Source organism: Patiria miniata, unplaced genomic scaffold (assembly GCF_015706575.1).
Source record: "Patiria miniata isolate m_02_andy unplaced genomic scaffold, ASM1570657v1 HiC_scaffold_23, whole genome shotgun sequence".
NCBI lineage: Eukaryota > Metazoa > Echinodermata > Asteroidea > Valvatida > Asterinidae > Patiria > Patiria miniata.
Window position 1 is genome coordinate 6390553 of NW_024037062.1, and position 27286 is coordinate 6417838.

General features: G+C 39.0%; 1 protein-coding gene across 1 annotated transcript in view; it reads right to left on the reverse strand.

Annotated features, from left to right (window-relative positions):
• LOC119731424 (lactadherin-like) overlaps positions 1–26469 on the reverse strand; it is a 41000-nt gene extending 14531 nt beyond the window's left edge. Inside the window, exons 1-4 of the mRNA XM_038204594.1 lie at positions 26427–26469; positions 15599–15844; positions 9053–9187; positions 8343–8572 (exon numbers count right to left, since the gene is read on the reverse strand). Of these exons, the coding sequence (XP_038060522.1) occupies positions 8343–8572; positions 9053–9187; positions 15599–15844; positions 26427–26469 (654 nt within the window). The remainder of the gene's footprint in view (positions 1–8342; positions 8573–9052; positions 9188–15598; positions 15845–26426) is intronic.
• Positions 26470–27286: the final 817 nt, after the last annotated feature.

Sequence of the window (27286 nt, forward strand, 5' to 3'; positions counted from 1 at the left end):
AAATTTCGTCCATTGATTTGTCATGATGACTGTGTCACATGATGCGATTTATTTTTATGGGAAACCGTCAAACAATAACAAACAATACAACCAAAACAATAGTATTTAAAACGCGAAAGATACAAACCGAATGAAAAAAGAAAGTCAACGCCCATGCACACATTTTATAACACACTCGTTGTTTGATTTGGGCAATAACCCGAGTTTTCCAGGCCCAACTGTATTAAGTTGTAAGTTTGGCCAGTGATTCGTCTTGATGTGTGACATAAGGAGATTTAATTTCGTGAGAAACCGTCAACAACAGCTGAAAGTTTTTATCGACAAAGGTACGCTAAATAAAACTAGTGGTCACGCATCAAGACAAACGTGCGCACGTGCTTCGATAGAGGGCGCGCCACATCAATAGTGGTCTCCACAAAGCATCAACACGGACGCTGCACTGTGGAGCAAAAAAGAACACACTCAGTTTTCGAACAACAACTCAAGAAATACAAAATGTAGAGAACTGAAATTTCGTGCACTGATTGTCCACGATATGTAACAGAGGGGGACTGAAAATCATGAGAAAAAGTCGAACAATAACAATGATATGATCGCAACAATGCAGTGCTTAACACGCGAAAATCCAATGTTGATTTTCATTCGGATTGTATATGTCGCGCTTAAAGCACTGTATTGTTACGGTCACAATAGCTTCATTGTTTGACGGTTTCTTTTGAAGTTAAATCTGGTAATGTTAAACATAATAACAAATCAGTATATGGCAATTCCATTTAATACATGTTGTATTTCTGGAGTTGTTGCCCCCCAAATCGAGTTTGGTGGCGGATATCGAGACCACTATTTATGTGGCGCGCCCTCTATTGAAATAATATTCAAGCAGGCATTGGTGCGAGACCACTGGTGCACCCAATCAAATAAATTTCCATAGAAACCCGTAATAAATGCCTATACTTCAAAATTATATTTATAAAAATACTCAAACCTCTGTTCAGGTGTTCAGGCTGCACAGAAAAATGATGAGCCACATGTCATCTTTCATTTTCTTTCCAACTTTTTGTGGGTTGACTGATGACTTTTCGAGAAATTCTCACCCAAAGATGACGACCCCTAAAACGAGTGATGTTTCTCAAACTGGAAATGTAGCCATCTTGAAAACGGATCCATCTGGCACAACATGGCTAAATAGCGCCACTTTTGGGCCCGATTGCTTCGAAAATGCTCTGAACTGGGAGCCCCAAGTCCGGGTCAGAGGTGTTTTGCCATATCTCTTCCATTTCCCAATTCCATTGCTCTCAGAACTCTCTGATATAGAATATTTTATGTCCAATATTTTGCGCTGGTATTTGACACAAGAATCTCAAAAATTTACAGGAATCGTGAAAGAATAAATGTACTGTAAAAGGAAATTGCATTTTTAGGACAGTCCTTATTTTATCGTCATTAATTTCTTCCAAAAGTGGGCGCGCTATATAGACACTGCTCACCGCGAGCCGACTCCTGTCCATCCACGATGTAAACATAAATTTTGTAAGGAGGACATCTCAAGATAAACCCTTTGCATTAAAATGAAATCTCGTCCAATATTTTGCCATGGTATTTGACACAAGAATCTCGAATATTGACCAGAACCGTGAACAAAATGACATAAATATAATTTAAGGAAAGTGTAGTGTCAGGACACTCCGTATTTAAATCGTTCACTTTCATATGTGCTTCCCATTCTCCCCTAAATCAATACGAGATATGTTGATGTGAACTAACCAATTGCTTTGTTGATAACGCCCTCTACCGCTGCGACAGCTTTACTATGCATATTCATGAGATTAGAAAACGATGGTGTGCTTATTTTATTATAAAATATGTTGGACAGTGAACAAAGGAATGATGTACTTCCAGTAGTTGTTAGTCATGCTAGTTTTGTTGGTAAGGAGTTCTAATTCTGAGATTTTTGATGTCAGTACAGACATATTTGACATCTAGAAAATTGTTAAATTCCATGTTGTTTTAATTTCATCAGTGAGAGTTTCACAGGGAAATGTTTAATGGAATCTAGTCAGAAAGTGCTTTTAATTATTGTGCCAACTTGTATTTATTTATTTATTTATTATTATTATTATTATTTGGTTTTTTTCGGGGGGGGGGGGCTAATTTATACCATTAGCTCAAATTTGGTTTGTAACAACCACGAAAGAAAACAAGACTACACATGTGTAGTGAAGATGGTCCCAGATAAACGTGGTCTCAGGGGTCTAGGGAGATACCTTAGTCATTTGTTTGCGGGCCACGGTAGGGCTTATGCAAGTCAAAATCTTAAGAGACAATCAGTCAGGTCAGGTCAGTCAGGTCAGGTCATGTCAGGTCAGCTAGGTCAGGTCAGTCAGATCGGGTCGGGCTTATTCAAGTCTAAATCACAAGAGACAGTCAGTCAGGCCAGCTTCTTCAGATCAGGTCAGGTCATTCAGGTTTGGTCAGGACGGGTCAGGTCAGGTAAATCAGGTCGAGCCGGCCAATCAGGTCAGGACAGTTCGGGTTGGGTCTGGTTTTATTCAAGTCTCAATCTTAGACAGTCAGATAGGTCAGGTCAGTTCAGGTTAGTTCAGTTCAGATCAGGTCAGGTCAAATCAGGTCAGTCAGGTTGGGTCGGGTCGGGCTTGATATTCTAGTCGAAATCACGAAAGACAGTCCGGTCCGGTCGGTCGGTGCGTGCCTGTGTGCTAGATAAGTGCTAAATAGCATAGGCTGGCCCTCTGGGACCAGCACACTTTTAGTCTAAACAGATACACGTCAGGTCATGAGACACTTTAAAAGATCACTGACAGTAATAAATGATATCTAGAGACAACACAACACTGCAGGTGCACACTTACACTCTATCTAAAGTGCTTTTATTGAATGAATATAAATTGAAGACAGAAAAGAGACGTGGTAGAAAAGGCTTGTGTCGTGATATGCCAAACTTTCTCCATAGTGTCTCTGACTAAATATTCAATTAATTTAATTGGCTTTAAGGTAATGGTCACCATTTGCAGAAAAAGTTTATATTTGCCTTTTCAGGAAACAATGAACAATACATTTGAAGCAGGTTATTAGGCCTAATACAAAACTAAGAAAATGTCGAAATTGTGTACAGTAGATGTTATACTTTTGAGAAAACTGTAACAATGCATCTTTATTTTTTTCTCACGCAAAGCATGTTTGACTGTTTGATGGTTGGTCCTAACCATCGCGAGGAAATGATGGTTATTCTTTTTTCCTAAAAACAGACAGAGTACTGGGCGGAATTATTTCACAGGATGCTTCATACTTTTAATTTTCTGAAAATTAAGTAGGATAATTCATGATATTTTGATAGTTCTATGTTCGAGTGTTTGCAAATTGTGTCGATTACCTTCAACCACTTCAAAAGATAAAGGAAAGGGGGGAAGAAAAAAGAAGGGGGAAAAGCCCAAAAAACAATTTGCTAAGGAATATTTCTAGTTACAATTGGTTTTTATCTATTTCCACCAGTTACTGAGATTCATGCTTAACCATGTGGGAAAAGACAATTAATAAAGAGTAATAATTTATATATAATAATGCTCATTTCTAATAAGAAAATATTGTATACCAGATTTGCTAAGATAATTAAGTAAGGTATATTGGATATTTGATAAGTTTCATGCAATATTTTTTGGAATTTTATATAGTGTTGGAGAACAAAATTGTGGGCAGTGCATACTGAATAATATTCATTCCATGGGTTAACGAAGTGATTTTGAGTGGGTAACTCTTTTGTAGTGACTCAAATTTACCCACTTCAAATAGCGCCCTCTTATTGCGTCTACCATACTTCAACAAGTAAAATAGTTTGGGACGCTTCAAGTAATTATTATCAAAGTTTCAGGTGCACTTTCATCCGCAGTATGTCAAAACGTAGTGTTTTCTGGGTCCCAGAAAATCCTGTGCAAAATGTCTGACATTTCCAGAGAAAATGTTGAAAACACCCGTCTGTTTACTTTTTGGCCATTTAAGTATTTCTAGCAGTGAAAAAAAAGCCAGTGAAGTTCAACTCAAAAATGAAACCGTCATTTTTGGCGAGCTGCGAAGCAGATGCGAGCCTATGTAATACCAATTTCCGTCCGTCAGTCCGTCGGTACGTCCGGACGGCCACCCGCGTTCAGAAAAAAATGTTGAAGTTTTTGGTTCTAGCTAACTTGGGGTAAAAAATGAAATGCAGTTTACATGTATCATCTTTATAACTTCAGTTAGGTTCATATTGCAGTAAATTTTATTATTTTATTGAGGATTTTTAATTCAAGAAAATGTTTTATTAAGTTTTTAATTGTTACATGTTCATGTATACCGGTATAACATGTACATGTATGTATACCGATATAACATTTACACTATGCATTTCGGGGATGTGCATGTACTTGAACTTGTAGTTTTATGTGGTTGGAGTAGGGATGGGGATAGGGGGAGGGGACAGGAGTTGGAGTTGGGGTTTGGGTTGGTATAAGGATGGGTAGGGGAGCTAGGGTGGGGTGGGGTAAGTGGGTTGGGGTGGGGGGTAGGGGTTGGAATACTGGGTTTGGGTGGGGTGGGGATGTGTACAAATGTATGGGTGGGGTGGAGACAGGTAGGGGGGGGTTAGGGGGTCGGGGAGGGGAAGGAAATAGGGATTTGAGTAGGGTTAGGGTGGGGATGTGTAGGGGTGGGTGAGGATGGGTAGCGAGGGTGTATAGGGTTGGGGAGGGGGCAGGATATAAGGATCGGAGTAGGGGTTGGGGTCGGGTGGGGAGGTATGGGTCAGTATGGGTAGGGGGATGGGGTGGGCGGGATGTAGGGATTCGAGTAGGGGTTAGGGTGGGGATGTGTAGGGGTGGGTAAGGAGGGATAGGGGCATTATAGGGTAGGTGGGTGTAGGGGGTTGGGGGAAGGAGATAGGGATTGGAGTATGGGTGGGGTTGGGTAGGGGGAGGATGGGATGGGTGTGGGCTGGGGGTTCGGGGATGGGGTAAGGTTTGGGGCATGTGGTGATGGTGCTGTGTCTATATGTACCTGTTTACCCATTCTTGTTCCGCATTTAATTGTGGGGACTACACAAGAGTACGGGGACCCGAAGACACTGTGGGGGCTGCAAAAAAGGCTCCACAACTGGGTCCTAATTTCCCTAACAATGGAAAACTTCCCCATAATGCAGTAACGGCTAACCTATATACACATGTATTTATTAGGTCATCTATTGACTGTTTATGTTGACATTTAAAAACTGACCCCTTCACCTTGGCACATTAACGAGAATCCTGATCCCGATCATGCCCATCCCCAACCCTACCTCCAGCCTCCCTTCCCGCCTTCGACAGCGAGCCATGGCGACTTCGCCGTTCTAGTTCAAGGTATAGTTGTGTGCACGTTTTTATTCTACTGGTCATCAATCTTTCCAACGATTATTATTTCGTGAGAAATACGTTTTTAGAGCCCAAAAGAGCGCAACCGGCCAAAAGTGCATATTTAAGAGTATTGTATTTTGAGTGAAAACGATTTCATGTTCTAGCTGGTTTCCAAATATATTCCTTTCACCATTATTTTTCTACATGCAAAAAATGATATTACGTAATTATATGCTCTTGTATTTTATTTCAGATTGTACCACTAAGGATCTAAAATATGCTTAACAAAAAACTTGAAAAAAGGTAAATTTAAATTCTGTTCACCATAATTTTTGTTTTAATCCAACTGATTTCTTTTGCCAGCATCAATGTAGCATGGGAAATTCCTGCCTCTAAGACTCACTGGAAAATTGGACAATTCAAAAATGTGGAAAAGTCTATGTCTTAAACCTGGGTTAACCGTTAGACTGGTTACGGGTCCCTCCGTCCTAGCCCTCACTCGGAACGTAGGAGGTGGGAACAAGTCCGAACGTCCATATATGGGGGCTCTGGAGGAGCAAAGTGCAAATGTCTCTTTTGCTTTTGAACATTTGTTTTAAGTTTAACAACAAACTCGCTTAAAATCATGAGAAGGGTGCATAACAAATTGAACTTGTTGAATTTGCAGCTCAGTGGATACTAGACATTTTTAAAACAAATGCACAATTTGTTGGCGTCTCGTAAAAAAATCCCGTTGCTAACGCACGTACAAGGCTGTGCCTGTAGGGTAATTTATAAAATCACCTTCAAAGATTGTTTCTTCCGAATGATACCATTTCAGGCAGGGAATTGGTTACCAGTCCTATCTTCATTTTGAGCGAGGAATTTCTTGTTAAATCGCTGGGTACGATTCGGGGAAACTGCAAATGATCCTATGTGTCTTTACGTTTTGACTGAAGCATTCTTAAATTTAACACCACGCATCTATGACTTATATATCCCGATGCTCCAATTTGTCGAATGTCCAGCGAGCACTAGAGCTAGGTTTCCCAAGCTAGCCCCGATGGACTTTACTCATTAATTGTGCAGCCGAGGACTTCAAAGCGCATGCAGCAGTGTTCATGACACTGAGTAAGCAGGATACGCAGGAACCTGGCCTGGAAAGCCTTCGGGAAAGTGGTGGTCACTTGGGTGTTTCTGTCCGAGTTTCCAAGGAACTGTGGAGTAAACGATATGAACACGATTTTGAAACCAGCGTTGAAAAGTTAACGGGGATGAGTTTTCCCTTGCAGTCACACGGTTTTAACAGGATGGACAGAGGGAGAGACAGAGGACAGAGGGTCATATGGCATGTATACTCATAGATTTCAGGGTTTTGTAGAATTAGTAAAATAAATGATGATTAAGCGCAGTTTAATCAGGTTTATGGACGCGCGGACACCTCGAGATTTTTTGAGAAGATCCCTTATGTGGTTGTTTACGATTACGTCACACGCTGAAAGCGTGAATAACTGGCGGTAATTGGTGGAAAGTTCTTCCGTTTACATGTAAATAGCACGCAATAGTTTGGCGTCGCGTCATTCTCGATTCCACCTCTGACCGGAGAAAAGGCAAATGTTTTGCCCATGAAACTTAACCCACCACCACCCCATCAGCCACCTTTGTTTTTCCCTCATTTCTTTGCTCTTTTGGGTTCAGAAGCTCCGCTTTCTTGCACTTGTTTTGCGTGTTTTCCCCACACAAACACTGGTTCTATCTGTCTATTACCGCAATTATCTCAGCTTATTCCTCGAAATGTCATATGATTCTATCAAACAATTTTATATTGTGTTCTGAATTGTTAACAAGGTTATATTTAAATATGTAATATTAATATTGTGATTTTTCTGGTACTTCAAAGGAAGTTTTTTTAATTGATGGTAAAGTAAAAGGAAATTATATGTATGTATCTACTTACATCCCAAACGTTTTGAATCTGAGTGGGAAGTAGTATTACTGGTTAATGTTTTATGGCAACTATACTTTACTTTGAAAAATGTAATATTGCCATGGAAACAATCTAAAGATTTCAATGAACATGTTCTTGCAATGTATTTATTATTTTACATCAAACTGCAAATACTAAATTAAATATAAAATATAAATAATATACAATGTGTTACATTTTAAATAAATTATTAAGGACTCCTGAACCCAAATGGAGATTGGTTGTTTCAGTTAGATGTGTATTCATTTTGAGTTCGAGTAACGCAAGTCCATAAATAAGGATTTAAATTATTTAGTACACTAAGGCAAAACAACAGATTTGTTGATTGGAAAATGGTTGGAAGGAAACATAAGTCGATCTGACAACAAATCCCAAGTTTACCTTTTGTTCCCTTCTCATTAAAGCTCTACCTCTTTTTTTTCCCATTTACTTTTAAATTCAAGAGATACGAGGGATTATGTTCACTTGGGACTTGAACCTACGACATTGTGCTGGTTCGAATCTGATCTGGCTTTACTTTTCATCCAAATCTGCACACATAAACAGGAGGTCGTGGGTTAGAGCCCTGGCCAACCGACTGAGTAAGCTTGTGAACTTTATCTCACAAACCCTCTGACAACGCCTTATAAACATTATATTCACTGTGTGGACTTCCGAACAAAAGAGGTCCACATAAACCAAGTAGCATCGACGTTGTGTGGACTTGCCCACGTCCACACAATGTTTTCCCCTCTCTGGAAAACAGGTTTAGAGGCATTTTTGGGTAAGGTTTATCCGTGGCAAAATGAAGAGAAACACCAAAGGGAATCATACAAAACAAATTGGGTTGAAAAAGTTTTCACAGTGTGAGTAAAATGAGGGGGTTTTTTTCACAGGCTTTTCTTAACTACACGAAAACAAAGGAATGTCTGCGCACTACGTATGTAACGCAAACATGTCTGAGTATACAGTGTTTATGAAATAACATCGGTGAAAGGGCAAACTGAGCGATTTGACTATACCTTCATTGGTGAACGCGATCCATCATTAGTGACGTCAGTCCAATCTACGCCATCATCGCTGAAGGCCACTTTGAACTCTGTCACCCATCGGTCCAAGTTACCATAGTTATAATCCCCGCGCCCCTGGGTGATAACGCCAGTGATGATGACATTGGAACCGAGTTCGACTTGGATCCACGAATTGGCGTCACTAGATCCAGCATCACACCAGGCTGCGGACCCGCTCTTGGCTGCAGAGTAAGCAGATAATCAAACATGCTGAGCATAAAATACTGCTTAGCAAATGTATGCATTATATATAGAAGAAAGTGAGAACCTGCCACAAGCCTTACACCCAGGAAGAGGCTACACTTGCAAAGCGGATATTTATAAGGAGAACGTATTGCATGGCCAATTGTATGTGCTAATCAAAAATCGGCAGGAAAACAGTCACAAGCAATACACAGACTTTTTGCTGGTAACCCTTCTCCGCTTTATGTGCTGTATGTGTTGTGCTTTGCACCTCTATGGCTTTCAACCAATGAGGAACTTACACGACTTGTGAAACCTGTGTTATTATAAAATTGAGCAAAACAGACTTCGCTTTGAAGCATCATCCCTCAGGGGAGATTCTTAAAGTTTTAGCATTTGTCGTTACCTTTGACGAATTATTTTGGTTTGAGTTGTCTTATTCTTCATCCCATGTAAGTGTTGAACGAAAATAAAATTACTTTCAAGGTTAAGCCGAGCCCTGGTGGGTCCGAAATTGGCCCAGTCATTCCACATTGACGACACAGTGATGCTTGCATTTCGGATGCGTCCATCTTCCATCCCTAAGGGTCGTACCTCAGAGCACTCCAAAATATCTGTCGGAGAAGTGGAAATCAAATCGATGAGGCAATCACAATCATTTTTATGGACAATTACGGCCGGGTGCGGATTCCGCCTTCTCCTGATCTTTGAAATGTGATATGAGACTTGGTATGATTGTAGATTTTGATTCGTATATTGACGCTGTAGATCAGACGAAGTGTTTCAAGTAGTGATCATCATGTTTCACTCGCGGTCCGTGAATGAATGCAATTATCTGTATGTAACGGGGTTGATAATTGTTCCAAATTTACATATTACAACACGCAACACAAAGGTCAGGTCATCCGCACCAAATGCGAGATGCGAGATGGCAGATTTGGTAGCGCACATGTCACTTTATTAGTGTGCCTAAAGGCTCGTTTGAACCAGAGATGAATAAGTCGTTTAAACGGGGTAACATGTCGTTAAAACGAGATACCAGTAGTAATAAGTCGTTTAAACGATAAGTTTTTTTTTTCTTTTCTTTTTCTTTCTTTTTTTTTGGTAGGCAGCAATACGCTTCCGCACAAAACGCAGAGCCTGGCCATGTTCTTCCCTTAATTTATACGCTAGCGATTTCGGTGCACGCTTCAGCGGCACAACGACATAAAACAAGCCGAATACGTGTCAGTATCAGATTATGTTTTTATCTGAGACCGGCTTTTTTTTTTAAGAAACATTTCGTCCTGGAAATACAGTTTGAAAGAACATTAAAAGAAGGATATAAAGATGCACACAACCATCCTTTAAAAACGGGACATTTCTGTGTTATTTTTCAAAGAACGAATTTCGGGGGTTAACATTTTGACTCTAAAAATGGAACTGTTGGGTGCTAGTCGTGAATCCTGCCGCACATTTTCCACCAGTGCATTGCATTTTGCGGACGTGCGAGAAACAACATTTGTTTCTTGCTGCTGTGTGTATAATATGTCGAACACACGCAACGAGTACTGTACATCGAATGTACCATGCCTAGTTGACATTTGGGCGAGAAGACGACGCAGATAGCCAGCAATTAATGGTTGTGCCTCTTGTGTGTATTTTCTCGGAGTTACTGCATTATAAATGAACGAGGCTCACTTCAGTTTACGATCCAATGTATTAGATGAAAAAAAAATTACCAGAAAGGCCTTGGTAATGTTGCATTCTAAGATACTTATAAAAATGGTGGCTACCGTGGCCCAAAATGTTTGAAAAAAACCCTAATATTTGTCTTATTATTGAAAACGAATGCCTTTTGTAGGCTTCATACTCATTAACCAACGACTGAATCACCCCCTTTATCAGTACCTCACTGACTCATGTCGTTTAAATATTTTTGCTTCTTCCAAATATCATCGCTCCCTGTCACTTTCTGATCAGGAAGATGTACATGAATGTACACACTATGAGGTCTCAGTAACTCTCTGGTTAGCCCGATTCTAATTGCCTTGCATTAAGTGTAAACTCATCGTTCAAAAAATCCACGAAAGTGAAAATTATTAAATTCATATTTAATAACCTATCAACAATACTGGCAGGCAATGAGGCAGAAAGCAAGCACTTGATGACTGTGTTCCTTTGGGTATATTACGGCGGTTATTGTATTATTAACGACATAACATAAAATACAGAAAGGCTTCAGTGATCACGCTTTTAGTGAAAATAATTTTCCTTTGAGTACGGCAGCCTATATTTGGGGAATCGGGCACCACCCGGTCACCGTTTTAGAATCGTACGAGCTTTTCTTTCTTCTTCCGGACGATAATTCTCGGCCACTTCTCTTCAAACTGTTCACAGCAGGAACTTGAAACTTGGAACGAAAATCAAAACTGATACAAAGGTCACGTCATTATGACACCGATTCTACTGGCCAAATCTAAATGGGGAACAGTACAGACCCAGGAACCATTCGGAGTACTGCTCTTGCCTTGTGCTACTCTGCAGCTGAATATGCCTGCCCAGTATGGGAACGTTCCTCGCATGCCAAGAAGTTGGATCCGATGCTAAACACAACCTGCAGAGCCATCTCTGGCTGCCTCAAACCTACACGCGTTGATGACTTGTACCTGCTGTGCGGAATTGCACCCCCTCCAATCAGAAGAGCAGTATCCACAAAAGTGGAACGTACAAAACAGGAGGATGACCCTCGACACCCTCTATTCCAGCACGTCCCGGCACCAAAGAAGTTAAAGTCCAGGAATAGTTTCCTGCATACGGCTCAACCCCTGGATGGCAACCCCCGTAGCTGCAGAACAGACGCGTGGAAGAATCAACTTCAATCAAAACCCCACATGCTGTCACTAGACCCTGAGGAGACACTACCACTCAGAGTTGCTGACTCGAGTCATGTGACTTGGACTCGAGTCGGACTCGAGTCGCTATTTTTGTGACTTGTGACTTGACTTGTAAATACCAGCTTTGACTTTTGACTTGACTTGGACTTGCAAACAATGACTTGTGACGTGACTTGGGATTGCAAAAAATGACTTGTTACCAACCAAAGTCAGACGCTACTCGAGCGACCCAATGGCTAATACACTTTAATTAAGCTATTATACTTTTAATTAGCTATTCGGATTGCGCCTTACGTGCATTAAAAAAGCGCACTTTGGCTTGCGCGGTTTCTACTTCGCCCAGCTGCAGCTGTAGATCATATCAGTGAGCTGAGCTTTTACGTTGCGTACGCGTGAGTGAAATAAATAGCGCCCTCAATATGTCATAATTGACAAGCAAGCATGGAGGCTTCTAGCGGTGTTGTTCCACGGGTGGTGAGTTTCGCATACCAAGATTACAATTCAACTGCAGAAAGTAAAAGGTCTGCTGTTTGTAAAATATGTAGATCCACTGTCACTGATGGCCCAAACACAACGAGCAATTTCGTGAGGCACCTTAAAACCCACGATGAGCGGTGAGTAGTCGCGCTTTGACGCGCTGTGACTTTTTTTTTTCGGGGCCGGGGGGGGGGGGCTTAACCGCGAATAGATTTTCGGTCATTCTGGGCTGCGTACAAACTCTTGTTTCATATGGCTATTGAATCTATTGAAACTTCTAGCCTCTAGTACTTGAAAATCTGCCCTAGACCGAATGTATATTTTCCCTAATTCCAGATCGGGCATGTTCGGGCATTTGCAAAAAAATGACTTGCTGCCACCCCCTGCCAGTAGGAGCCAACGAGACATGGCCAGTTTGGTTCTGCCTCAACCGCCTTAGAACAGCTGGGGTTGGTCGGTGTAAAGCCCTCATGCAGAAGTGGGGGTACAACCATGATGGTTCAACCAATTGTGACTGCGGGGAGGCACCCCAAACTATGGAGCACCTCCTAAACTGCCCCCTCCTACCAGAGCCCTGCCAACCAGAGGGAGAATCTCAAGGACGTCAACCCGTGTGCCAGAACCTGTGTCATGCAGTGGCTAGGAAAAGTGTAGCGACACGACAACAACAATCATGACACCATCTGTTATCAATTACCAAATCGTCATTTTTAACTCCTGGACAAAATAAACAATCATGTTAATAAAGGTTATCCCGGCTAATTTACCCAAGTATTCATTCAATTTAACGTCTGTGTCATTCAATTTTGATTAAAGTTGAAAGATCACGCATATCGTCATTCGACCATCAAAAAGAATCATTCATTTTCACTATGCCAGCAATATATCGTCTTTTCGCTTCACTTAAATTAAAAGTATCGTCTCGTTCATTCTTTTTCGTCTGAACCAGCAGTAGGGGGTTGATCGGACATTCATGTTCATTAATGGGCAAACATATGTTACATTTTGTCAAGCATCTGTTTACTTCTTGCATGTCCGTATTCCTATGAAATTCTGAATTATTTTAGCATAAATAACACGTTTTCCCGGCCAATTTCCTAAAATGTTCATTCCCTTCTGAAAATCAGTTATTCATTCTCGTCTGAATTTGAGAATCGCTCGGAACACGCGCTCCATTTTCTCTACCAGAGCATTCGATTCCAGACGAAAAGGAATGACCGATTTTCAAAATGAATGAACATTTCAGGAAATTGGCTGGGAAAACCCATAATTTTGATTCCGGATCATAAAGACGCTTGATCTTTACTTCCTGTGCTACCGAAAAGTGCAATGAGAAATGAATATAATAACTTCAATACAAAAACATTTTACTACAATCATACAAAATTAATTATGCATAAATGCTTAACGTGGGATGTAAAACACAATCCATGCCATGATGACATCACTACTTGAAAGACCACCCTCTAACAGCAAGTGAAAGAAAAGGTGTGCTTGCGTAAATGAATGCACAGGTAACGTAATTGGCCGTCTGTTTCTCAAAACCGAATGCACGGTAAATGAAAACGATTGAATTTCGTTGAATTAAAATGGGATTAAAGACGTGCATTCAAATTCAGACGAAACTGAATGACCGATTTTCAGAAGTGAATGAACATTTTAGGAAATTGGCCGGGAAAACCTGTATTTGCTAACTTGTACCATAGGGAGTCTTTAGACGACCACAACTACTTGGCGAAGTTTCAGAATTTTGACACGTTATTTACGTTAGGCATCCCAAAGCTGTGGCGTCATCAAACCAGATAAGGCGTAAAATATACGTACACATACACGTCCGGGTAATTGTTGTATTTGTGGGAAGTTCTTTTCATATGATCTTGCATATGTATTCCTTCTTAAGTAAATCAACATTCATTGTGCACATGTTTTGTCTTTCGACAGAACATGTACGCACATGTTGTGTACGTGTACATGTGCATGTACATGTACATTCGTACGCTTACTGTGCAGAATGTTCGCGCATTGTTTAACGGCGCTGAAGTGGCACGCGTGTTAATGTGGCGCTTGTACTTCTGGAAAGATGTTAGTGATGGAATGCAAAGTGTTTGCAGCGATTCTTCTGGATATCGATTTATGTAAAGACCGACTTGAGTCCAAGTCTACATCAGGCATGTAGCTTGCCCCAGGAGGAGCTGAGACTAAACACTCAGTAGGGAGTCCATTGGTTTTGGGCCGAGTAACTATAACCACGCAACAATTAGTCAATTTCAAACCGTGCTAATAAGTATCCTGATATCCAGAGGAATACTGACTCTTTTTATCAAAAACATTAATTCAGAACTTTCCATTCGTTTAGATGAACAAAGAATGAATTCTCAACTTGAGCTTTCCATATATCGACCGATTGCGCCTAACATTGCCGTGTGCGCCGCTACTTTTCTATTTGATAAATCCTAACTGTTTTTGTCAGAACTTTATAAATAGAAATGGTACAGACTAATACACATGTACCCAGAAACTTCAGATTTGTATTAAACCAGTAGCACAAAAAGAAATGATTAAAAGCTTTCCGCACCTTTCAGAAAAGCATTTTTAAAGGTCGGGTACAGAGGCGAAACGAGAAATTTGAGTAAAACGGTCGCGATACTTATCGTGTAGCGGCAACCAGACTGATAGTCTACTACCGCATGTTATTGTACGCGGATAGCATTGGTCCATTGCCAGACTTACATGTAGTCTGGCACGCGGTACCAGTAATATCCCGTGCACCCTTATTCCATGTTGCTGCGTTGTGTGGAGCTGAGCGGGATCAGAACTATACTTTGCCCGTGCCCAACGGAGGGCCGTCTGGCATTGTCTGGTCGCATCGCGGTGTTTGCTCGGCGCACACCTGGACAGTTCGAAGGTCCGGGGGTGAATCGTAACTTTTGTTGTTATAAGCGGTAAAAACCTGATTCAAAAGTCAGGTTATTGTTTATTTAATGGGATTCCTATGATATCAAACATTTTGATAGGTTCGTAAAAGATAGATTCATTAAACATGTTGAAAGTAAATAAAGTAAATCTTACAGAATTGAAATTCCAAATTTAGCCATTTAAATTGTTGTATCTCCAAAATGCAAACACCTATGAAGCTGATTCAAACCCCATTGATTGTGTTGATCTTTTCCGTGAAACAAAAAAAAGTATGATATTTCTATAAAAAAAAAAAAAAAATACAATGGACTCCCTACAGTAAGGCCAAAATTAAAATGTTGGAGAGGGTGAAAGCACGAGGCGACGCACGACGCGGTGACAGACGCGAAACACGACGGTGCGACGCGACGGGCGACGGAAGGAGCGACGTTCAGGTATCTGTAAGATGAAAAGGACAACACGACACGACGCGACGGGCAGGACGTGATGATGCAACGGTGCAGTCGTGACGTTGCCTCTCGAGTAGTGGAGTTGCATGTCGAAGAGGAGATGCATTGTGTCGTCAATAGTTAACCACAGGTAAGCATCTCCGTGATTTTGCAAACGTTGGATTTGTTTCCCGAACGCAGTTTCAAAGAATATGATGTCTTTGAAGGAATATAGAATGATTTTATAACATTTTAGCTAGTGGCAATATTCGTAAACAAAGCGTGATGTCATTTGGTCTTAGGTATATTACAATAGGCCTATACGCACCATGACAGTTGAAGTAATCATGAATGTCCTCCGGGTCGTTGGTAAAGATTGGAGTGTCGGTGTAGAACGGTGGGTGAGACCAACGGACTGCCTGCATGTTAACGGGCCCTGGTCTGATACTGGTACAGGCGCAACGATCTTTTTTACTCCCCGGCATAACCCAGCGGAGACGGCCTGACTGACTCGCATCAGGCTCCTGGCTAAAGTAGCAAGCCCTCCTAGCCAAAACCAAGCCCACAAGGGTCACTAAAATGAAGAACATTTTCACGAAATACAAAAAAAATACATTGCCGTTATTTTTTTCGGTATCGATTGTATCCGCTGAGGGAGTGTCTTTACAAACAAAACAAAAGCACAACAAAGCACCCCAAAACTAAACAAACAAGCTACAAAAACCAAACAAGTGCGAGTGCACAATAAGCTCTGACCGTCTTACATGACAGTCTAGCATGAAATCCAACAAAATCATCCCTGCCATAGCTTAAAAATAAGACGCCCACAAATGGGACGCCGATGGCACATATAAAACACCATAAATGCCACGTGACTATAACATATACAGCACATATTTACAAACTTTTCATAAACATCTTACCGAATTGTTACAAACAATTTAATTTATTTTGTTTGCTTTTTGTGAAAATTTAAATTGGGTAGTTGTATTTTGTGGAAAACTTATGGGGCTTATTTTGGTCAATTCTCGGGGAAAGATATATGCTAAATAAAAGCGCATGCGCATTGATCGAAACAAAATCGCTGTTCCAAAAACCGTCAGCGTTATTTTTACCACCACGGCACGGCATTTGCTTATTCAGTCAATTATTTTTGGTCAAATTTTGGCCGACCGACCAACCACCAAGTGACATGTAAAAGCTCCTGCCAGAGCTTAAAAACCCACACAGTACAAATGTTGCGCCCTCCCTTCATGACCAAATCTAAACATCTCAAATGGTTTCTACAAACCTGTGTTAGATTTAAATTTGAAATGGTCAAAATTATTATAAACGGAGAAAAACGAACTCACCTGTACACAAAATCACGAGCAAACAAACAAAAAATCCAGCCTTGATTTCATATGACTCAAGAGACAGGCGTAGACACAAAATAACAGAATGATGATACAAAAGAATTATTCAAATCAGGAGAATGATTAAGGAACAAGAATATCGTTCTCAATAAGGCCATTTTTAACTTTAGAGATCCCTTCTGCCCCCGGCACACCCTCCACCCCTAGCAGCAGGGGCGGCGAAACGCTTTTCAAACTGGGGGGGGGGGGGGGCATCACCAAAATGGGCACTTGCTCAGAATAAAAGGCACCTTCCGTCGGTTTGAAAGAAAAGACATTTTGAAAATATTTTCGTTCGTCGCAAGGAATACATGTTACCCGGAACAAACTTTACTAACAACTTTGATATACACTTTTAAAAATCTTATTTCCCTTACTCAAAACTTACAGTGTAGGCATATTCCTGAAATAGTCTTAATATAGCCGTATTGTTCTTAAAGCAGGATTTTTTTCGGGCTTGAGAGAGTCCTTCGGCCTCCGGCACACCCCCGGCAGAAACCTCTCTGGGTCCGCCCTTGAATTTTACTAGTTAGGTCTATGCAAAGTGACAAATTTTTGGTTAACCACACATGAAGAAAAAACAAAAACAAAAATCAATTTTCCCTTTTGAAGTAAAACATTTCCCAACATACAATCAAAGTCTTATTTAAATGAATATTTCTTGTCGTGTTGGAGAAAAGGCTCTGCCAAAGCCCTGTAGACGGATTTCAAATTAGAATTAAAACCGATGCTCTCGGTGCTATACCATTGTAGTCACGGGCTAGCTGCACCGACCCAAGCGATGCCATGCGGTACGCGGTGCACGGACGTACGGCCACGTCGGATAGGGCTTGTCTCGGCGCAGTAGGCTAGCCCGTGATCATTTGTTTAATACCGTTCATTTATCACAATGAACTGTAAGCCGTTGCCATATTTCACAGCATAGCCGGCTAACTCTGCAAGATCACATTGGCCTGGTAGTTGCGCAAAGGAACGTTTTCCCTTTAGAACATTGTAAGACTTTCTCTTAAAGCCGAAATTTTTTGCCGAATTGGTAGTCTAGGCGATATTTTAAAAATAAAAGGGCTCATTTAGGGCAAGAAAAGGATTTTTTAGTAGAAGTTGATAACATAGCTATTTTACCTAATCTGGGAGTGCAGAATCCGAAAATGATTGTTACCAAGCTGGATTTTTAGTAGAAATATGCCTAATTTGCATAACTCTTTAATACCTGTCGTGTAATAAATTTGTTCCCATATTTGGGTATATTTTGTATTATTTTATTTTTTGAACAGTTTATTTTGGTGATTCTACTTATTACACTTCCTGACTTCCATAACATTTTCTAAAGCAAGTGACTGAATGATTATGAGGACATAGTAACAATCCAAAATGGCTACTATTACACCCTATAGTTGCGCGCATTTACCTTGTCTCCAGATATCACCAAGTGGTCCCGCCAAACCTTAGTAACGATTAACTTGTATTCTTGATTGCAGAAAAATCCAAACCCATTGAACGAAATGTAAACAAGCAATTTAAGCGTAACTTCGGTAGTGATGATATTTCCCAGTTTGTCAATGATGTAAATTCAACTGACTGGAGTTATTTATCATCTTCGGATGATTTAAATGATTTTTACGACAGATTCCTACAAACTATAATTAAATTGTATGACAAGCATTTTCCATTACAAAAGGTTAAATGCCGATATGGTAAGTGCAAGTCTCCCTGGCTTTCTAATGGTATCTACAACTCGATAAGGAGAAAAAACTTCTTGTATAAAAAATTCCTTAGAAATCCTAATCCTCATAATAAATCCATTTATACCTCATACAAAAATAGATTGAATACTTTGATACGAAATGCGAAAAAAAAATATTTCTCCAAGAAATTCGGCCAGGAAAAGGGCAACATTAAAGGGACATGGCGTTTAATTAATAACATACTTAACAAGGGTAAATCGAAACCCAACCCGTCTCATGTAGTCCAAGATGGCGTAAACATAAATGGTAATGAAGAAATTTCCGACACATTTATTGAGTATTTTGTAAATATTGGAACTCAACTTGCAGACAAGCTACCATTATGTAATACCGATTGTCAGTCTTTTCTTAAAGACAGATGTTCACATTCTCTCTTTTTAACACCAATAACAGAAGAAGAGATTGAGGATGCCCTCAACCAAATTCCAGAAAGTAAGGCACCTGGCTTTGATGACTTAAGTCCTTTTGTTATGAAACAAGCAAGGAGTAGTCTTTCAAAACCACTGGCTAAAATCTTTAATAAGTCCATGGCTATGGGTTTTTTTCCTGATGGGCTAAAAACAGGTAAATATATTCCAGTGTATAAAGGGGGAGATGAACATGAAGTCAGTAATTATAGACCCATTTCAGTTTTATCTACATTTTCTAAGGTTTTCGAAAAGTTAATTTACAAAAGACTTATATGTTTTATAGATAAACACAATATTTTATCAGAATCTCAATTTGGATTTAGGTCAAACCGCTCCACCGAGATGGCAACTTCTTATGTGGTAAATAGACTTCTTGAGGCCAGCCATAGACGACAAATAGATCTCTATCGGTGTATTTTTAGACTTGTCTAAGGCCTTTGATACAATTAATCATGATATCTTGATTTCTAAATTAGAGCACTACGGAATTCGAGGAATAGTTTTAGACTGGTTCAAGAGTTATTTGTCCAAAAGAAAACAGTTTGTATCATTCAATTCTGCAAAGTCTACATGCAAGACTATTACCTGTGGAGTTCCGCAAGGTTCTGTTTTAGGACCACTTCTATTCATTCTGTATATAAATGATATTTGCAGTACATCAGATGTAATTGAATTTACTTTATTTGCTTACGATACAAGTTTGGTGTATAGTCATAGTAATGTAGATGCTGCTGTAAGTAATGTTAATCGTGAATTTCTCAAAATAAGCGCTTGGTTGGTATCAAACAAACTTTGTATTAATCTATTTAAATCAAATTATATCATTTTCTGTCCTAAACAAAAGAAATACGCACAAACCATTCCTTTAAATTTCAATGGTACTATCATGAAACAAGTCAAAACAACCACATTTTTAGGTATATATATTGATGAAAACTTAAATTGGAAATTTCACATTAATACCATATCTGGCAAAATATCCAGAACTGTTGGGATTATGAATCGCCTAAAGTTTTTTGTTCCGGAAAATATCCTTATCATTCTCTATAATTCTCTGATTCTCCCTTATCTTAATTACTCAATTCTCACGTGGGGTGGTTGTTCTTCCCAATGTGAAAAACTACTAATTTTACAAAAACGAGCGATTCGTATTATATGTAATGTCAGTTATCGTGAGCACACTACTCCCTTATTTGCTGCCCTCAAGATTTTACGATTTAATGACCTTTATTACCTAAATTTAGGTAAATTCATGTATAAATATTCAAATAATTTACTCCCATATTGTTTCAACAATTTCTTTACTTTCACCTCGAATATTCATTCATATAATACTAGAAGCGTTTCAAAGCAAAACCTTTACGTTTATTCCAGTAGAACGTCAATGTTGAAAAACGGCCTTGTCCACCGGAGCATTGACCTTTGGAACAGGCTGAGTGATTCAGTTAAATTATCGTTAACTTTATCTACATTCATCAAAAAAATGAAAACTCAATTGCTTAACTCTTATAATGTCTGATGAATAATTATTTTTACTCCTGTTTGTTTTGTTTGTTTTGTTATGTTCCTGTTTTGTCCCTGCGTTTTTGTCCCTATTCGTAACTTGTATGGTAATAGTAGGTATTTGTCCACAGGTTGGGGTACAAAAGCCATCCTTCACCCTATACCTAACGTTGTCCCAGTATGTATGTTGTTGATTTATGATAAATGTTGGTTTGAATTCAATTTATATCCAATTATAATACATGTAATTATAACATTAATTTTGTGTATTAATGAACAACGTTGAATAAATGTCCAGCAAATTGAACTTCAAATTCACCATGTTGCTTACTGGTACAGTCACCCTAATAAAAACCTTATGGAAAAATCATGTAAACAAAGATAACATTGTGATATAAGACCCCCCGTCTTATATCACAATGTTATCTTTGTAAACGGTGTGTCCGCAACTTGAGCTAAAAAAAAAGTTGAAGGGTTGCCTAACGTGGGAGACTTGAATAAGTTCCAGGAAATTCCAAAAAAATATTGGTAAGAAAATGTTTTGACGTTGACATAACTATTGTAAGCAACTATAATCTTATAACGTTAGGCAATCCTTCACCTAATTTCAGCCCAGTTTACGGTTGCCTCATTGTATTCCCCTGTTTTCTTTTTTTTATCAAGATGTCATCATTTTTCACATGTCATCATTTTTCAACTAATGCCATATTTATATTTGTTAGGCTAACTGTGCTAGTAAGTAACTGTGTGAATTTGAAGCTCATCAATACTGACGTTTGGCGAGACTACTTGATGATAAATGGAGACAAGGGAAATGCGCGCAAGTTTAGAGTGTAATAGTAGCCATTTTGGATTGTAACTATGTTCTCAAAATCATTCAGTCACTTATATGCTTTAAGAAATGTAATTGAAGTCAGAAAGTGCAAGTAGAATCACCAAAATATATATTTTTTTTTAAGAAAATAATAAAAACTATACCCCAATAAAGGAGGTAATCAATTAAACGACAGGTATTAAAGATTTATGCAAATTAGGCATATTTCCACTAAAAATCCAGCTTAGTAACCATCATTGTCCGATTCAGCAGCCTGAAATTAGGGAAATTAGGGTTTTTTTGAAGAATGTTAGTTTTATTAGCGATGAGGCTACCCTGCTTAACGTTTCAGTTCCTAAAAAGTATGCACATTACAATAAGTAAGCACGGGCTCGGTGTATGCATTTAGCCTTTACATAACTGTACGTGTAGTGCAGCACGTATTTAACGCACTGTTGGTTTGTAAAGAGGATGGCCATTTACTTGTAATGAATCACGCGTTGGATGTTCAGCCGATACCGATTCGTCAAGCTTTCTATCAGCTTCTCCAAAGATGATCATTGCCGCACGCTTCGCGTCACAGCAACAATACCTTTTCATTGAAAATAACTCTAATGGAATCATTATTCATCCTTCTTTGTACCGCTGAATGTAGAAATGGAAATAAACGAGCTAAAGCTGTGCATATTTTATGAACATCAACAAAAGAGACACAACCATCAATTTCCTCCACTCGCTGCATTTTGATAAAATATGTCATTTTCAGTCTCGGTGTCGGGTATTAGTCTCTACCAATGCTATAATTTAGATATATTCAATGTACCCTCTTTACATGTCGGCCTACTTTTTTCAGGTTGTCTGCATGGTATTGTGCCAGACAACCTGAAGACCACTACTATTTCTTGTTTATATAAATGACCTAGTTAATGTCTCAAAACGTTTGTCGTGTATCTTATTCGCCGAAAATTCAAATGTATTCTATAGTAACAAAAAAATAATGATTTGATTGACATTGTTAATACTGACCTTGTTCTGATATCAGACTGGATAAAAGCAAACAAACTTTCCTTAAATGTCAAAAAGACTAAGTGAATGATGTTTAGTAATTCTTTACGTTCATTACCAAGGGATATTTTCATCGATAACAACAAGATTACTGTAACAGATTGTGCTAAATTAAACTTGGAACACCCACATCGATTATATATGTAAAACTATTTCTAGAAACATTGGTATTATTAATAGGCTCAAGTTTTATATACCTAAATATATCATTTTATCCCTGTACAATACTTTAATATTGTCATATATTCATTACGGAAATCTTAGCTTGGGGAAACTGTATTCAAAAATCAATGAATCGACTAGTTTTACTCCAAAAAAAGGCTCTACGAATTACAAATCTTACCAGCTATCTAGCTCACTCTGACCCGCCTTTTCTACTAGATAACACACTCAAGGTAAACGACATATACCATTTCCAACTCGCTATCTTTATGTTTCATTTAAGAAAATAAATGATCTACCGAACTGCATTTCGTCCATGTTTAACAGAAACAGGGACTTTCATGGATACTTAACTCGACAGGCCACCGAATTTTATTTACCATTTGTACGGACAGCTCTAGCCAAAAAAAGTGTTAAATTTGAAGGGCAAAAATTGTGAAACTCTCTAGACAATACAATAAAAAAATCGTCATCTATTTCTACTTTCAAAACCAACTTCGAACAGATTTTTCTCAACAAGTACTCGAATTCTTGAACTCAGAATTTCATCGCTTATCAAATTGTCTTTTCTTGTCAATACTGTTCTGCAACATTCCTTCTAAATCCTTTGTACTACCTGTTTGTCTTCATAGATCATATTTTTGTGTTATTTTGTATTATTTTATATCTTGTTGGTGTGGCTTTCTTGCATTCTCCTTGTGTATTACTTTTGCTTGTTATGGAACTTTTTTATTCGTCCTTCATGGTACCGCCGTCCGCTGAACAAGAGACACAACCATTAATCGCCTCTGCTACCCGCATTTTGATAAAATGACATTTTAGTCTCGGTGACGGTATTAGTGTTTAGCATTGCTATTCAATAATTCAGATATATCAAGTCAGTTGAAGCAGATGAATCTCAATGTACCCATTTCAAGGACCCCCCCCCCCTCTATGGATGCTCGTGACCAGATTTTCTTTTCTTTTTTTCTGTGGAGTCGTCATGATCTCAAAACAAAATTTATGTCTACGGGCTCTTAACATGAACTATGATATTGGAGGAAAAAAACCCTGAACACTAAGGAAGCTCCTTCGTCTTTGTTGAAAACATTTCACTGCCCACTGCCTACCAATTAAGTTATCACAATGCTCTCTACAAAGTAAAGGCATATAACAACGTGAAGTCATGCCTGAGAGCCTTCACAGATGTCACATAAAAGCAATACATGTAATTGGACATTGTCACCACTACATGTATGACGCCCCATTACCACATGCATGACAATGCCAAATGACGCCACCGGTGAATTTCAATTAACTTGGTGAAATAACCGACCCCCGCACAAATTAGCCTGGAACATTAAATTCCGGTGTTGTGTCTCCAAGAACACAACTAATCTCCCAATTACTGCATTATACCCATTCGTGATTGTTTTTGCAAATTTAGCCCCCCGATCGCCTCAATTCTGGGCTGGTGCTGCACTTTTTATAGCGGCAATGAATAATAATTGCCTTATATTGAACTTGTACATCATGTTGCAAAATCTAGGGATCAGTACTGAAGTTGTTTTAATGGTGTCCAGAGGCCCCTGAAAATAGAAGCTATTATGAGGAATTCCATAAACGCCGGAACATTTGGGGCCAGAAGTTCAATTTCAGAGAGTGACCTATTTAAAAAATATTCCTTGCAATCAACCCTAGTGTCACAAGAGTTTTATAACATAACTTCTGAAACAAGTTCCTCCCAACACTTAAGCGAAACTTTCCGCAAATCCAGATCTTTCTTGAAAAAATAATTGCAGTTTCTCATGATATAGATTTTGTCCAGATTTGACCCAAGACATCAAGGCACTGCACGTGAAATCACTTAAATTCGGTACTGAAGAAATAATGGTTGGTATGGGACATCGCCGTGGCTATTTGCAGTTTGACCCAATTTTTAAAACTAGGTTCACTGAATTAATCAGAGGAGATGAATGTAGGTGCATGGCCAACTTAGATAAGAACCAACAAACTTCAAAGAAAAAAAACCAAGCGCTTCAGTTTCGGATCAAAAATCACCCACAGGGGATCAGCGGGAACATTAGCTTCCTTCTGTGTGTCAGCAGGATTTGACAAACTAGCGGACTGATTTTTCCCTTCAAAAAGCATCCTCGAATACTCTGTGTCGGCACCGAACAGTTTGCCAATTTGGTCTGGCGGTACTGACGGCAGTGTAAATGGCTGCCTGGAGAGATTTCTTGACATTACCATGTTACGAAGATGTTATAAATTTTGTTGCGTCATCATGACGTCATCAGGCATCAAATTACAAGCGATGTAAGGGCAAATTTTTACAAAATAGTTTGCGTTATATCTTTTGAAATAAATAGAGTATCGTGTTCGTTATTTGGTGAGGTTGTAGACTATGCCGTGAGAAACATTTTGTGTTCTCAGACCGCTTGACCTTTACTTCCAGTGTTACCGAAAGTGCAATAAAAACTGAATATAACTCAAAAGCGGAAGCATTTTACTACAGACTCATATATTATAAAAGTGTTTAGTGAGGAATGCCAGACACAAAAAACAGTGTGATGACGTCATCATCCGAAAGAGCGCCCCCTAGCGACACATAACATATTGTTTCTTTTTTTTACTTTTAAAACCATGGGTTCAAATTTTACAAAATCGATCCTTGATATTCTTTGATTAACCACAGATAACTTGGCAAGGTTTCAAACCCAAGACGTCATCAGACTGGAAGTTACTTTTATGAGAATTTGCCAACGATCATATTTTAAATTTAATTCTATCATTTGATTCATGTTGTATATCTTAGCCCAAATAACGATACCATTACAATGTTCACCTTTTGCTTCCAAACACTGTGACGTCATCAAACCGGAAGTTCGGTGTTATGAATACATACACTTATAGTTTCCAAATTTTCATACGTTATTTAACTTCACAATGAACATCCACTCAGAACTAAATCAGTAATCACTTCCCGTTTTTGACTAATGACGTTATCAAGCCAGAAATGACTTGTATGTGTACATATAATGTTTACTGAAATTTAATTGATTGTCCTGGAAAGGATTTAATTTCCTGATACTTTGTTCTTACACAAAAATATGCATAACTTAACTGGACAGTGTTTCCTAAAATAGTTGTCTACCAGACCACTCTGCGTTTGTAACAACAAACGCGAATCTCTAGTTTATCTCTGATTTTTTTTTTCAAAAGCATTTATCAATTGAGTTTTTTGAATGATGGGTATTATAGGAACCTGTAAACTCCTTAGTGATGGGTGTAAGGGTGCATGGGGAGTTTTTAGACACATTTTAGACATATCAATATTTTGAATTAAAAAATAAAAATCTGATTTAAATTTAAGAAATCTGAATATCAATCAAATAAATCCGATTTGTTTTAATTTTAATGTCATTCACGAATTGGCCTAGTTTCAAGCAAAAAAAAATAATGTCTTGGTGCTGCACTTTGCCGAAAGCAGCTTCAGCGCAGTTACAGTCTTTTCACTGGCATTATGAGTAAGATTTGAGGCTTTGCATGCATGGTGGAGATACTAATGAATGAAAAGTTTGCAGAAACACCATGTGGAAATAATTTCTCAACTAAGAGAATGGTTCTGAAAAAAAAAACAGGTATATACGCGACGTTCCGGTCAGTATGCTCTGACCGTCTTCAAGAGAGTGATTATTACTGGCATTAACATTATGGTCAATCACAATTTATCGGCCCGTAATAAACGAATTGTAATTCATGGCTTACTAAAATACTAAAAAAAATATACAATAAAATTGAAGGTGTCATGTCGCTGCCTATGGAAATGCCCAGGTTTATCAATTTGTGAGTTTTGACGTATTCAAATAATGTTAACTTCGTTCCCAACCCTAATAACAGTTCTTGCCTTCCTTTCCTATACAAATTCGTTTGGTTCGGAAATGAAGTGCCTTTAGAAAACACAACACGTCAAGCGATTAAGCTGAGGTTAGGGTGAACGTCATCATCTGGAATAACGAGACAATAAAACTAGTCAAATGCTGGGAGAAAAAAAAATTGAGGTGAAATAATGGCGACTTACCAAAGACGCAAGCAACAAGTGCCGCCAGGGCAAGACGCCGCATCCTGATGACAGGCTCGGTTACTTCCTCCCAGTAGAATTTAGTCCGGTTTTTTTTTACTGGGTTCGAAATCCAGATGACAAATGTTTCAAAATGTAGATATTTCACCACCAGAATACACGTTTTGCCGGGTACATTCAACGCACTAATCATAGGCCTATCGGGTGCGATTCAGCATTACGCCCGGTCAGCCAGGCTCATTGATTCACGATAATTGGCTACTACGATTAATATTAACGCTAATGCATATTCATGGCACAGGAGCCTTGCGGTGAGGGAGGCCCATGGGAAGACTAGACTGGTTCCCGCTCCCATAATATGGGGACCGTTAGCTATGGATCACCTCTGCGCGTGCGCAGCATGATAATTTATTTTTTTTGAAAAATGATGTTTACATCATGGACGACAGTTGAACACATGGCTTATCTAAAAAACTGACTCTTATCATAACCAGCAGAAAAAAAATCGCCAGTGTCTCCACAAAGGCAACATTTAAGCACACTTCAACTGCATAGGTTTCAAAAGTACTGCCCCTCTTTTTATCTCTTTATTGATAATTGCCAGAGACACTTTCGAAATCAGCGAAAATCGAAACTTATCACCAAACAAACTGCACATTGCACATAGGCTGGTTCCGCGCTAACATTTGTGATTTTGTTTTCAGGGGGCGGGAATCAGACCTATGATAGTCCTGCATAAAATGATCTGAATTGGAAGCCCCAAGTCTGGGCCAGAGGTGCATTGCCATATTTCTTGAATTTCTCAATTCCATGGCTCTTAGAACCCTTTATTAAATATAGAAGAATTTGAGTGTATAACT